At 38.4% G+C, this 14,493-nt stretch overlaps 1 protein-coding gene across 1 annotated transcript; it reads right to left on the bottom strand.

The window, feature by feature from the left end:
* Positions 1-44: 44 nt before the first annotated feature.
* Polr3A (RNA polymerase III subunit A) lies at positions 45-13,947 on the bottom strand. The gene is made up of 27 exons (XM_013315578.1): positions 13,782-13,947; positions 13,465-13,600; positions 13,139-13,288; positions 12,466-12,807; positions 11,807-11,961; positions 11,252-11,429; positions 10,901-11,038; positions 10,588-10,785; positions 10,236-10,360; positions 9,867-9,978; positions 9,248-9,480; positions 8,731-8,831; positions 8,354-8,489; positions 7,482-7,595; positions 7,019-7,138; positions 6,541-6,620; positions 5,880-5,993; positions 5,298-5,455; positions 4,727-4,899; positions 4,397-4,501; positions 3,767-3,956; positions 2,952-3,170; positions 2,351-2,469; positions 1,752-1,967; positions 1,374-1,467; positions 917-1,117; positions 45-468 (listed from the first exon to the last, which is right to left on the bottom strand). Exons 1-27 carry the CDS (start codon positions 13,823-13,825, stop codon positions 193-195), a joined length of 4,227 nt encoding a protein of 1,408 aa, XP_013171032.1. The 5' UTR covers positions 13,826-13,947; the 3' UTR covers positions 45-192.
* Positions 13,948-14,493: the final 546 nt, after the last annotated feature.

The raw sequence follows: 14,493 nt of genomic DNA, 5'->3' as shown, positions 1-14,493 counted from the left end.
TATTAAAAAAAATGTTCACAAAGAAAAAAAAACTACGATTTGTTCAAGAGGTATATTTACCGCGGGTTACTGAGACCAAATAATCCGTTTAAAACATTGATATCTCTGCATTGTTTAAAATAATGACAGAAATAATATGTTTTATACAGAGATTTTAATTTTAGAAACCCACGGTTAAAGAAAAACACAAATTTATTCCCATATCGAAGTGTGGTATTGTGGATCATCAAACAACAACGGTCTTGTTTGCGGTGCGACGTGTTCGACGTGTTTAGCGTGTTCCACGTGTTTAGAGTGGTCGACGTGTTCAACGTGTTCGCCGTGTTGAGCGTGTTTATGCAGCAGCTGCAGACAGCCGGTGCCGATAGCTGCGGGCACGCCCACTATGATGGACTCAGACACGCCCTCTATCGAGTCCCGCTGCCCGTAGTACGCCGCGTCGAATAAATGATCCGCTGTTTTCTCGAACTGGAATAATACATTAACTATGAAAATCTAATAACAGAGAAAATAATTAAATTACTATTTTTTTTAAATGTAGATTGCTTTTTAATTCCACAAAAGAGAAGTCACATAATTTCAGCTGAATTTAAAAAGAAACTAAAAATAGTCAGTGAATTTGAGGTTTTTCTCTTTACTGCAAGGAACGAGCTATAAAATATTTAACTAGACTAGAAATATAATAACACAGTGTTTCCAATAAACAGCAGAGGGCGCTGCATCAACATGCATCAATCTTACTAATATTATATGTACGGAAACTTAGATGGATGAATATTTGTTAGTTACGAGATATCTCTGGAACGGCTCAACAGATCTTGAAGAACTTAGGCATGGATGTAGAACATAGCCTGGAAGAAAACATAGTCTGCTGATTAAATCTAGTCCGGTATAAACAAAATGATGTGATACAAACACTGGCAAGGTTGAGGACGGACTCCTTCATGCGCGCGAGTCCATAGCGCGTGATGCCGAGCACCTCGCCGCGCGCCGTCATCTGCGCCGCCAGCAGCTCCACGTGCCGCCGGTCCACCGCCATGCCGTGTCCCGCCATCACCGCCTGGATCTCGCTTATTATTGTAGACTTCGCAGCCTCGATGCCCAGCGTGTTGAACACCTGACACACGTATACAACTTACTAAGTATACACAGCGGTAAATGTATACAACAATTATACACTACAGCAAATGTATACAAAAAGAATTATACACTATAGTAAGTATACATTGCAGTATGTATACATAATAGTAAATGTATACAATAACATCTGTACACTACACCAAGTATGTATACGCAACAGTAAATATAAAACCCAAAAAGTATACACTGCAGTAAATACTCGTATGAGTAATAAAGTCAGTTTACAAAGTTACCTCGAGAATATTGTTAGAAGTTGTCTTAGTTCCGTCCACGCCGTACGTAGCTATAACATCTCTCAGTCCGTCTCCTTCTACGCACAATTTGTATCTGTAAAATAAAAAATTTAACAAGTTTAGGGTAATTTTACAAGGTTTATTCATATTTTCTTTACATTAATGTTACTAATATTATAAATGCGAAAGTTTAAATGGATTGATGTTTGTTTGAAGGTATCTCCGGGACAGCTCAACGGATCTAGAAGAACACATCGGATACTTATTAAGCTTTTTTTAAATTCTGCTACACAGACAGTTTATGAATAAAAATATCTTCAAATCGAGTTCGGTGACTTTTTGAACAAATAACGAAATATCTTTATTACTTTATCCTACCTGTTGGTACTTTTGGTGTCATCACATGCGATGACCGCCCTGGAGACTTTAGGCAGACCCTGCACCACGACGGAGGGCAGCTGTCGGGCGAGCTGCTGCAGCGCCACGTTGAGTCCGGGCCCTCCCCCGCGCCCCGCCTCACCCACCACCTTCACCGCCCACTCTGATACCGCGATCACGTTTGATGCCTTCACCTTTATCTTTGACGTGCATATACTGGAACAAGTGAAAGCTGTCGTATTTAGACTCCTTAATTGATCGTTACTACTTCCTAAGTGTAGATTTCTTATATTAAATCTACTTTAAGGACGGCTTAAGGACACTAAATGCATAGTCTACATGATTAAGCTATGTCTTCTGGTTGTTTATTAGTTTTTTTTATTTCATTACTGCTCCACTCTGCTAAGGGTGATAGCGTGATGTTAAATATATAGGATATTCCTTATTAAAGGGGCTGTAAAATACAAAAAGAATTTTTAAAATACGTTCAATAGTTACTATCATTAGCGCGGACAAACATTACAGTTTTTTTTCTTCTTTACTTATGGCTTTTTAAGAGTAATGTAGTGAATCCAGTGCTGGTTTATTGGATCACTCACGAGTATATAATGGTGTGTACGTTGACCTCCAGGCTGAGCAGCTTGATGCGCTCAGCGTCCAATCTGATCAGCAGGAAGCACTCGCTGGGTCGATACACCTCGTCTATATAAGTCGTTATCTGATAGGCAAATACGTCAAATGTATAATTATTACTCACTTGTATATTTTGTATACTTTGATTTTATATAACGTACCTGTATACTATTACTAATATTATAAATTCGAATGTTTCAATGTATGGACAGATGTTTTTGGAACATGTCTCGAGAACTACTACATGGATCTCGTTGAAATTTGGCACAGGTGTAGAACATAGCTTTGAAGAATACATAAGCTAATTAAGTTTTTTTATACTCGACGCGAACGCAATCGCGTGCGACAACTAGTTCATAATAAATTTAACTTTACTAGATAGCAAGAATGTGATAAGGTCTGAACAAATCAGTTAATAAAAAAATTGATACTAAGTTCACATAGAAATTTTTAGTTGTTAAATAGGTGACTAATTTTTACCATAATAATTACATATCTACACTAAGTGTTACACTTAAATATTCTTTTTCATTTAACAATAAGGTTTTAGTAGAATCTTCTACTTACTTCACCTAGCGTAGTCTTCTCGACACGTCCTTTGACTCTCCTGGCGAACTCCTGGTCATATGGCCTGGCCAGCTCTGCCGTGATGATGGGAGTAGAGATGCAGCGCGAGGCGTTGATGATCTCCTTGACTCGTGGCACTCCTTGCGTTATGTTCATCGAAGCCACACCCGCGAAGTGGAATGTCTTCAAAGTCATCTGTGTACCAGGCTCTCCGATACTCTGATAGAGTAAATATTAAATTATTTGTATGAAAAACTAATGACATAATCATAGTGAGTTTCTATTGATAAAACTCTTAGTTGTATATTTTCTTGATCCTGCTTAATTTATAGTCGAGGACATTTATTTCCTACCCATTTCAGTTAAAAGTCACTAAATTACAGTTTATATGTTAGTCACTTGAAATGGCTGAAATAGCGAAGTGACCGTTGCCCATAGACATACGCAATTGCATATGCCTTGCCTACCTTTCATCGACGGAGGAGAAGGATGGATAGAAAGAAAATATTTTCCCTTTCCATGCATACTCTCATACGGAAAGTCTACTTCCACTTCCCATCCTTTCCTTATAAGAAAAGGGGTGGGAAGTGAAAGAGGACGTACATTCATAAGACTGTAGTTGGAATAGCTTCCACTTGACGCGTGTCTTCTGTATGGTCGTGGTATTTCACCAGGCGAGCCGGGCCGATTCGTGCGAAGATGTTAAAGCGGGCTCTACCACTGTTAAATTAGTAAGAAGTGGGCGGAGTTTGTTCTAGTATTGGGCAAAGCGTTATTTGTTTGTAAGTGCGGTGAGCCGCCGCGCCGTACGGTACCTGTGCGGCGAGAGCTCCCACAGCAGTGCCAGGCTCGATGACACCGCGCTGGTACTTGTCATGACAGACGCGCACGAAGCGCACCAGCTGCGGCAGAGTGAGGCGCTCCGCCTGCAGCGCCACGCCCCCGCACCCCGCGTACCGGCTGCGCAGTGCACGCACCTTCTCCGCTACCGTCGTCAGGAATGCACTGGAAAATATCTTACTATTACAACATAAATAGTATTATAATAAAATTGGAGTAATCAAATGGATAGAAATGGATGTAAAATCGAAAAAAAAATTAAGAAAAACCATTTTTTTTTTTAATTTTAATTGTCTGTCCGTAGGTTTGTGTTTGTTCCGGGTACTCTCTGGAACTGTTGGATCTATTTTGACGGAACCTGGACGGGAAGATTGCTGATACACGCTGAAATTTTATAGGCTACTTTTGTTCTTTGTGAGACGACTGCTGCAAATGGATATCCGTAGTCATAGCGTTAATATTGGTTACTAACTTGAGCTGTTATTCAAATGACTTAAACTATATTCCTTTGTTTCGTCTCTTGACTTCTCCTCTGAATATAGAATAGAATCGCATTGCTAGCTCTAGAAAAATGTCAAATAGGAATATAAATAAATAGCACCCACAGCAGTTCTTTCTTGAAATATTCAGGACAGGTCTTGAAGTCATCCAGTGCAAGAGTCTCCTCCGCCGCTACCACGATACCGTCGCCGTCCAGCGGCTCTTCCTCCCTGTTAAAACAATAAAAAAAATACATAATAACCCTAAAGGAATGAGAATGGTAACCCTTTTTAAAATTATTAAACGTTTTTTTTTGTCACGGAATGTGGACTTTTAGACGACTTGACTCTTTATAGTGCTTCATAAGAGCATTGCTCATGCAATTATAATAGTATTTAGAGACATATCTACTAGGCTGTGTAGAGCAAGGGTGTCATGGTCAGTGTGTGTCATACCGTGCGTGGCATTGCGCGCGCACGTGGTTGAGTACACGCGCGAGGTCAACAGGTCGGTCCTTGCCCTCCATGCAGCTGGGGTCGAGGCCGTCACTGCCGTAGCGGAACTGCACCACCTCGCCTGTCGCGTTGCGCACCGTCATGTCGTACTGCAGCACCAGGTCCTCCAGAGACTGAACCAACCAACAACACACATGTCAGATGCTATGCTTCCTAAACAAACAGCCACTTGAATTCGCCGAAATAGCGAAGCGACCGCTACCCATGGATATACCCGACAGAGAACGGGACGAACATAAAGAGAAAATTTCCCCTTCCTAGGCATCCCCTCTTCTGTCAAATGCATTTCACCTTCTCATCCTTTCCTTAAAAGAAAATGGTGGGTTGGAAAGGAAGACTAAAATTAAGCCTCCGGCACAATCTGAGAGGGAATGTATCAGCTCAGCCTTCACTGAATAACTTTAAAAGATCTATAAAGATAAACAATTTAGGAATCTGTGGAGCAAAAGAGAATTTCACTGCTTAGTATCCATCATTCTACGCTGAGTACGGTAAAAGTTTGGTCTCTGACCTTGACCAATCTGCGCTGCAAATAACCAGTCTCGGCAGTCTTGACAGCAGTGTCAACGAGCCCCTCGCGGCCGCCCATTGTATGGAAGAAGAACTCGGTCGGTGTCAGTCCTGAATAGAAACTGTTCTCCACAAAACCACGCGCTGCTGGAATCTTTGCTACGGGAACAGACACAATACTAAAGAAAAAAAAATATCTTTCTAATATTAAAAATGCGAATGGTTGGATGGATGGATGTTTGTATGGAGGTATCTGCGGATTGGCTCAACGAATCTCGATGAAATTTAACATAGTCTGGAAGAACACAAAGTTTTTTAATGCCGCGCGGACAAAGTCGCGGGCAACAGCTAGTTTTTCATAAACCACGTATTAAAACATGTGTTCTACCGAACAAGGAGAATAAAAGGATGTTTTCAATAGGGCGATCGCCCAGGGCGATGCCCTTTACTAGGGGTCTCTTTGACCTTGAGAAGATGTTCCCAACGCCAAAAAATGGGGCGCCGCAAAAACCTCGCCCAGGGGTGCCCTAAATATTAAAATCAGCGTGTTTCACAGTTAAACACAATGTAAAGTGAATGTTACAATGTCTCTCGAAGTGCGGCAAGGAGCGGTCTTCGAAGCCGTTGGGCACACGTTTGCCGTTCAGCGCCTGCTGACCCACGCAAGCTATCATCTGAGATATGTTGATGTTGGAACCTACAAACAACATATAACATAAATATACATCATAGTATCATCATCAGTCCACTAAGGGTCCCCATAGAACCGGATTTGATTGGAGCCTACCCTAAGTTATTGACAAGGCCATAGTCAACTACTCTGACCCAGTGCGAGTTGACTTCACATAAATCTTTGAATTATGCAGATATGTGCAGAATGTATTGATTTTTTTAATATTTATAGCGTCGGTGGCTCAGGAGTCAAGCACTTGACTTAAAATCTGCAGGTACTGTATTCGAATCCCGCTATGTAGCAATGTGTTTTTCGATTTCCGATTTACATATGTAAACTTATCCGACGTTGTTACGGTGAAGGAAAACATCGTGATGCAACCTGCACATATCTGAGAATAAATTCAAAAGATATCTGTGAAGTCAACCCGCACTTTGCCAGCATGGTTGACTATGACCTAGTCACCCCTAACTTAGGGTAGGCTCAAAGCTCCGCAATGGGGACGTATAGTGAGCTGATGATGAATAATTGTTATTTATGTTAGATAAATCTATGCAAAATTTGACTTTACCTTTAGAGCCACTCTGCGCCATAATAAGAGGTGCGTTAGTCGGATGTAATTCACGGAAACAAGCCTTCGCTGCCAATTCTCTGTAACAAACCAATTGTGATACAATATTTTATATATATACAAAAAGCCCATGAAAATTGTATTTTTGTTTGTATTGGTAATAATTTTTTTTTTATATAATATTTATTGTGCGTTTGACATTAAATAAAATCCAATTCTTAAATTCCTTGACAATCGTATTTATATGTCTGTATGCAAGTCCGCGTTCGATGATTGAATATTATTGCTATTCAGGGTTCCGTAACTCGAAAGTAAAAAAAACGGAACCCGTATCATCACATTGTTGTACGTCCGTCTATCAAAACCCTTTTTCTAGAACGCGTGAAGGTATCAAGCTAGAATTTATTTTAATTTTACGCTGGCAAAGTCACAGACGAATGCTAGTTGTTTTAGTAAACATAAGTTCTGTGATGTCTACCTGATGCTGCTGAGTTCGCTAAGCATGACAGCCTCGAGGGTCTCCTCCACGGTGCAGCCAGGCTGACACTGCAGCGTGCCCTTCTCCATCTCCAGGATGTACCCGTCACATTTGGAGTACCTGCAATACATATCATCATGAACAAATGAAAAAAAAATGATTTATTTATCACTAGCTGTCGCCCGTGACTCCGCACGGAATTAAAAAAAAATAGCCTATTTGTTCTTACAGACTATGTTCTACGTCTATGCTAAATTTCATCAAAATCCGTTGAGTCTGTTATGAAGATACAATCCTTCTAACAAACATCCATCCATCCATCCATCCATCCAAATTTTCGCATTTATAATATTAGTAAGATATGTAGGCTCCGAGCCCCTTGGTGGGGACGTATAGGGAGCTGATGATGATGATGATGATGATGATGATTTGTTGCCAAAAAGACAAAGAAATTGTCTCATACCCTGATTCCAGCAGTTTATTCTTAGCTTCAATGAGTTTCTTGCCTGGCGTCACGTCGATAATTCCAAAACTGAATCCTCTGTTCATCATATAATATGACGCCATACGAGCTAATCTGAAAATTAAACATAAAATATATTAAAACAATCTATCGCCCGCAACTCCGTCCGTGCAAAAAAAAACTTAATTAGTATCCTATGTGTTCTTGCAAACTATGGTTTAAATAATATGAAAAATTACAACGAGATCCATAAAGCCGTTCTGTAGATACCTTCAAACATCCATCCATCCATTTAATTTGCATTTATAATAACTAATTTTTTCTGCAATATTTTTTTTAAAACTAACAGTGGTAGAGCGAGCTTTAACATGTTCGCAGGAATTGTCTCGGCTCGTCCGGTGAAATACCACCACCACACAGAAGACAGGCCTCAAGTGGAAGCTATTCAGCGTTTCGTCTGATGAGTGTGCGTCCCGGAGGCCTAATTTAGTCCTCTTTCCCTTCCCACCCTTTTTCTTAAATATAAGGAAAGGATGGGAAGTGGAAGTGGACTTTCCGGATGAGAGGATGCATAGGAAGGGAAAATATTTTCTTTCTGTGCATCCTCTCCTCCGTCGATGAAAGGTAGGGAACGCATATGCAATTGCGTATGTCTATGGGCAAGGGTCACTTCGCTATTTCAGCGATTTCAGGTGGCCGATCGCTCGTTTGCCACCTTCTGATATAAAAAAAAAACTAATCTCGCTGACTAGACATGTCACTGCAAAGAATACAAATTAACGAAATCTCTATTTCAAGGTCAAGCCGTTTAGGCAGTTTACAATATAACGGGTGATTTACTCTACTATTAGTTATGCAAAAGTATTACTAACCTCCACATGCCTCTAACAGCGTACTCCTCACCCCAGTCACGAAGCAGGATGTAAAATATACTGGTCTTTGTGCCAGAACCCAATGTGCTCTTGTCCATTGAACCGCAAAGTAGCTCGGAGTTTCTAATTATCACATCTATGGCAAAAAAAATAAAAAATATCTTCATAACACACACGAAAATCTTACTAATATTATAAATGCGAATGTTTAAATGGATGGATGGATGTTTGAAGGTAGAACAGCTGGATGGATGGATGGTATAAAATAGAAATTCTTAGTTGTAAATTTCATAATTTCTCATTTAGTTATTACGTTACACGAAAGAGAAAGAAGATACAATATAAGTAGAGCTAAAGTGAGAGAGAAAGATACTCACAGGAGTCCTGAACGCACATATCTCTGTTGCTGGTGTAATTCTTGCCCTTCACCTCCAGGTTCGCCTTCACCTCGCACTGCTTGTTGGGTTTCATTATCAAACTGCGACAAATATACATTAAATGGATCATTTTATACTTTCAAAACGTTTCATCTTTCATAACTGTTCTAGCTTAAAAGGAAAAAAGGAATAAGAAATAACGCCATCTAGTAATCCAACAATAAAACCTATTTTCTAAATTACTCAGTATTTAAACTTTTTTGTATTAACCAAATTGTTTTAATTATTATAAATATAAATTTGCAAACGATAAAAGACTAGCTGTCGCCCGCGACTCCGTCCGCGCGGAATTAAATATAATAAAATTAGTCGCCTATGTTTTCATACAGACTGTGTTTTATATCTTGAGATACCTTCTAACATACATCCATCCATCCAAACATTCGCATTTATTAGTAAGATATAGTAAAGTTACATGTAATCTACAAAAAGATGGCGCTTTAAGCGAATATTTTACCTGAATATCTGTTTGCCGGTCCAGAGCATCCTGGGCTTGAGTATAGCGGGCGGGGGCATGTCGATCCTCATGGTGCTGTCAGGTCCTGCCAACAGACAGCTGGCCAGCTGCTGCGCCTCCGACTTCGTGAAGAATGTGTCCCGCTGAGTGATCAGGTAGCCGCCCGTAATGAAGTCCTGAGTGGCCGCTATCAGCAGCTCCCCGTTACGTGGCGTTACCAAGTTTGATTTGTTCTGGTTAACATTGTTGTATAATAAAATATAATTCTTTCATGAATTGTTTGAAGATACGATTTATTTTTTATTCGCATCATAACTATTTAAATAAGAATGCTAAGCAAGTGAGGAAACGACCACTTGAATTCGCCGAAATGGCGAAGCGACTGATACCTATATCCACAATCAACGAGGAAGAACGCAAAGTATTTCTCTCTATTTCTCTCTCTCTCTCATCCCATGGTTTCTTTGTAAGATAGGGGTGGGAAGTGAAAGAGGACTTAAATTAGGCCTCCGTCAAACGACTTACTTAAAAAAAGTACGTCGTATGCATTAAATCCTATAAAACCTAGAGCAACTGAAAGAGGTATATGGGTAGAGTTAGATTTGAATGTAAGACATACCCCCATAAGTATGAGTGCCTCAGCCCTGGCCTCCTCAGTCTGCGGCAGGTGCATGTTCATCTCGTCACCGTCGAAGTCCGCGTTGTACGGCGTACACACGCACTCGTTGAAACTGCAACGTAGTTAACTTATATAGATAAGCTTCAGAGTTATTTAACAACTAGCGGTCGCCCGCGACTTCGTCAGCGTAGAATTTCAAAAAAGTAGCCTATAATATGTCCGCATGCATCAGCAACCCTCCCGTCAAAGTCCCGTCAAAATCTCCCCACCGGTTTCGGAGATTACCCGGAACAAAAGCCGGGCAGATAGACAGACAGACAAAGATTTACAAAAATCCATTTTAAATATCTGTATGTTATTTTAACATACCGAAAGGTTCTTTGCGGCTGTACTCGTGCGCGGTGGCACATAATGGAGAGCTTGTGCAGAGAAGGCTGCCGGTTGAACAACACCACATCACCGTCCACCAGGTGCCGCTCCACAATATCACCACACTGAAATAATCACTTTGTTCTAATTCCATCCTATAATCTCTTCGAAAGTAACTGTGGGTTTCTGAAACTGAAATCTCTGTATAAAAAAAGTAATTAAAAAAAATCGTAAAAAATGTTGACAACCTCTGGATTCCCACTCCGACACTTAAAACCCAGGGGTCCTCAACATTTTTATCCTATTTTCGAATTTAGAACTATCTCCTCTTGTTTCTCTTTCTTCCTATCACCTTAAGTTCGTGTGCAATCTTCTCCCTGTTGCCATACTTAAGGTACTTCTTGTGTCGCAGTCCACGTTGCTGCACGTAGTTAGCGCCGGGATGTATGTCGGGACCGTTGCACACCAGCTGCCTCAGCCACTGGATGTTGGCTGGAAATACTCGCTCCGGGTAAGTCAGTACCTTGGCTACGTGGACTGGTACACCAACCTAAGGTAAAAATACCAAAATAATATATTCCGGATGACCTTGACGTAAAAAATAAAATGTATTCTCTTTACCAGATGAAAAATTAAAAAAAAAATAATAGACTTTGTAACCATACCTCTTGAATCTGCAAGTTAGGATCAGGTGAGATGACAGTACGGCTAGAAAAATCAACTCTTTTTCCAGACAAATTACCGCGGAATCTACCCTGCTTGCCCTTGAGTCGTTGTACCAATCCTCGACCAGGTTTTTTGGGCTGGAAAAGTTTAAAAACTAGATATTAGATATTTTATATTTTTTCCTTGTTTCTTGAAAAAGCAAAGTATTATTATTATATTACATAATAGTTAAGTAAAATGCCTTTAAAATTTTTAGACTTAAGAATATTTTTAGAAAATAGTCCAAAGCAAACATAAACCGACGAGACTTTGAACACTCTTATGTTGTTTATGAATAGAGGCAGCTGTACCTGCATGGACATTGGTATGCCGGACATTTCACTGTTGATATATAAGGCTACGTGTAACTGCAGGTAGTCCCAGTCTTCCTGCAGCAGCTCACTCTTGCCACCGCTTGCAATGTGACGTCCAATCACATCATTTATCAACAATATCTCTGACTGCTTCATTGTTAGATCGTCTTCATTACTGTCAAAGCATAGAAAATCCATGTGTTATTTGAAAAACTACGAAATGATGTAGCCTTTATATGTAACTAGATGTCAACCGCGACTCCGTCCGCGCGGATTCAAAAATTAACTTAATAAGTAGCATATGTGTTCTTCCAGACTATGTTCTATATGTATGCCAAATTTCATCTAGGTCCGAGCAGCCATTCTGGAGATACCTTCAAACAAACATCCATCCATCGAAATATCCCCATTTTTAATATTCCTAAGATAAGATGTAAAGAAGTAAGATAATATTAGTAAGAAATATATTTTTTTTGTCATATGTAAATTACTATCTTTATTTTCTTTAACAAATGAATAAATAATAAAACTTAAAAAAAAAAAATTACTTACGTGCCAGCTTTAATATCAGAGATAACACTAGGCCGTATGCAAAGCGGGGGCACAGGAAGACGCGTTAGAATCAGATCTTCCGGCCGGCATGCTTTAACATTCATACCTAGCAGAGGGATGTCCTCATCGGGGATACGTCGAAATAAATTCAACACCTGGAAAATTAACAAATTATTATAACTAGTTAATTTTAAAACACAAACGAAAACCTAAGTAATTAATTATATCACAATAAGAATCCAAAGAATATAAAAAGAAATAACACATTACAATTAACCATTCTGCCTCCTCTAGACTCTAGACAAAGTTTATTAGCTCCGAAGCTTTTCCATACTCAATTTCAAAAATGTATAGACTGACACATTTTTTTTTTATAACAGAAGGGGACAAACGAGCAGCGGGAACACCGAGGTGTTCCACAACTCCCATGGACATCAGCAATACCAGAGGAACCGCAAAATACACATACATTCATAACACATTACTTGACTTGTCAAAAGTTATTATCAGTTCTACACATATTTAATGTTAATTATGAAGCTTTGGAGCGAAGCACTATGACTAGGTAGACTTAATTTTTTTTTTAATATTAATTAAACCAGTGCTTGACCACAAATCCACTTGATAGTAAGTGACCATATGATCAAAGGATATCATACCTCTAATGGAGTTAATTCAATAATCAGTCCACTATTAATCATAGCCGCAACCTCCTTATTCAATTCCTTTGCTTCATGGAAATCTTTTAGAACATTCAGCACAATAGGATCTGTTGGTTTCTTATTCCTGTACTTATCATGTATTATCTTCAGTATTCCAGTGGGACTCTTCTTAACAATACCATTCAAAGATTCACAATATGGACATTTATTACATGTTTTAGCTTTCTTTAATACAGTTGATCTTAATGTTTTCTTATGTAAGTATGATAGTTCTGGATTATTGAATTTACGTCTGAATGACTTCTTTAATTTCTCTTGTAACATTACTTTAGCACAATCCTGTAAAAGATCAACGTAATTGTTATTAAATTATTCAAACTTTCGTGAGACTTTATAATAAACTGATATAAAAACGGCTAAACACTCACATATATTCGTCACTGAGCAAGGGGCCGCGTCCGTGAAATAATACCCGTACCACTCATCCTGATGAAGGGACCTCGATGGGCTCGAAACTAGTCGGTGCTGCTACCGGACGAATATATGTGAGTGTTTAGTCATTTTTATATCAGTTTAACATAATTGTTACTAAGTATAACTGAAAGTTGGTTTACATTGTCATTTTGCTCATGCCTTACCTAATATATCAATAAATTAAGTAACATCTTACCTTACATATAGTCTGCAAGATGGTAATGATGGAAGAAAAATATCCAACATGAAATACAGGCAATGCCAGCTCTATATACCCATAGTGACCCACACACTCAGCCAGGCCCAGACCGCAGGTTTCACAATCTGCATGCTTCTGATTTGTACCCTGAAAAACAAAATATTGGATCAATCATATATAAATAACCTATTGTTTAAAAAAAGTTACTAAGCTTATGGTAATGGCTTTTCTTAGGATTAAGTAACAGTAGGTGTTTAGAACCGTCAAGATATCTAAAAAAATGTATTACAATATGAAGAAGAAAATAAAACAAAGTGACATACCATTCGTCTATCGAGTACGCCGTACACGGCAGGAACTCTTTGCCCATCTTGAGCGTATAAGTTTTTCGTAATGACTTGAATGTGTGCGGCCTGCTGAATGTTTGATGCACTGTCCACATTAAATGTGACGTGAGATCTGCAATGATTACGAAAACAAAGGATTAATTTTGCAATAACATATCCAGTTATTAGACGCCTCATATTAATTTTTAAGCTTAATACTACAGTAGACAATTTCACCCGAAAATCAGGCAAGTAAATACAGAAATATTTGCAAGAAACAAAACAACCTATCGTGTAAACATAACCTGACTTACATTTTACGCCCAACATATGTTTCGCGATATTGTTCTTTAGGCATTTTTACTAATCATTAAATGTATATATTTTATATTAAAGTTATCGCTCTATTTCCTTTACATTTAACTTAATATTTTTATACATATTTTTCCTACTACATATGATTCGGTTCACAATGTTTTGACTTTTGAACACTTTTGACATTGACATTAAATTAACATTATTTAAAAACAGTGTTATCAGTCGCAAACCAAAGCAGAACAATTTAAATAACCGTTTTTTTTACTACTTAATTTTATATATCGTATATGATGTGCTTACTTATAAAATCCATCAAAAATTTTGTACCAATGTAAATAACATGGTTTGAAACAAGATTTTTTAATTCAATTTTTATTTGTAATAGTGTTGTACTAAGAAAATCTGGAAGTTACCACATTTTACCAAAAACACTATTTTAACACTTTTTATATTCTGCTGGGAAAATATGACTTTAAGAATATTTTTTAGGAAACAATTAATTTCTTAAATATGTGTTAGTTTGCCTTAATCATTACCTAAAAATTTGCTTTTACTTTTCAATTAACTTTTAAACTATGTAGATTTAAATATTATACGTTGTCACTGGAACCATATGAATGCTGTAATGAAAAATAGATCTTATATGAGAAGCTAGAATAATTTATTAAGTTGTCAATAGTAGGTTTAAAAACTACCAAAAATTAAATT

The sequence above is a fragment of the Papilio xuthus genome, unplaced genomic scaffold, assembly GCF_000836235.2.
Source record: "Papilio xuthus unplaced genomic scaffold, Pxut_1.1 DF826961.1, whole genome shotgun sequence".
NCBI classification, from domain to species: domain Eukaryota; kingdom Metazoa; phylum Arthropoda; class Insecta; order Lepidoptera; family Papilionidae; genus Papilio; species Papilio xuthus.
This window is presented reverse-complemented; position numbering and strand designations above follow the sequence as displayed.

What these genes read in the sequence shown, in the direction of transcription:
- Polr3A (XM_013315578.1), bottom strand. Translation starts at nt 13,825, where the DNA reads ATGCCTAAAGAACAATATCGCGAAACATATGTTGGGCGTAAAAT. An exon ending in ACATATGTTGGGCGTAAAAT is followed by an intron (nt 13,601 to 13,781) that starts GTAAGTCAGGTT and finishes TAATCATTGCAG; the next exon opens with ATCTCACGTCACATTTAATG. An exon ending in TTGAATTAACTCCATTAGAG is followed by an intron (nt 11,962 to 12,465) that starts GTATGATATCCT and finishes TTAATTTTCCAG; the next exon opens with GTGTTGAATTTATTTCGACG.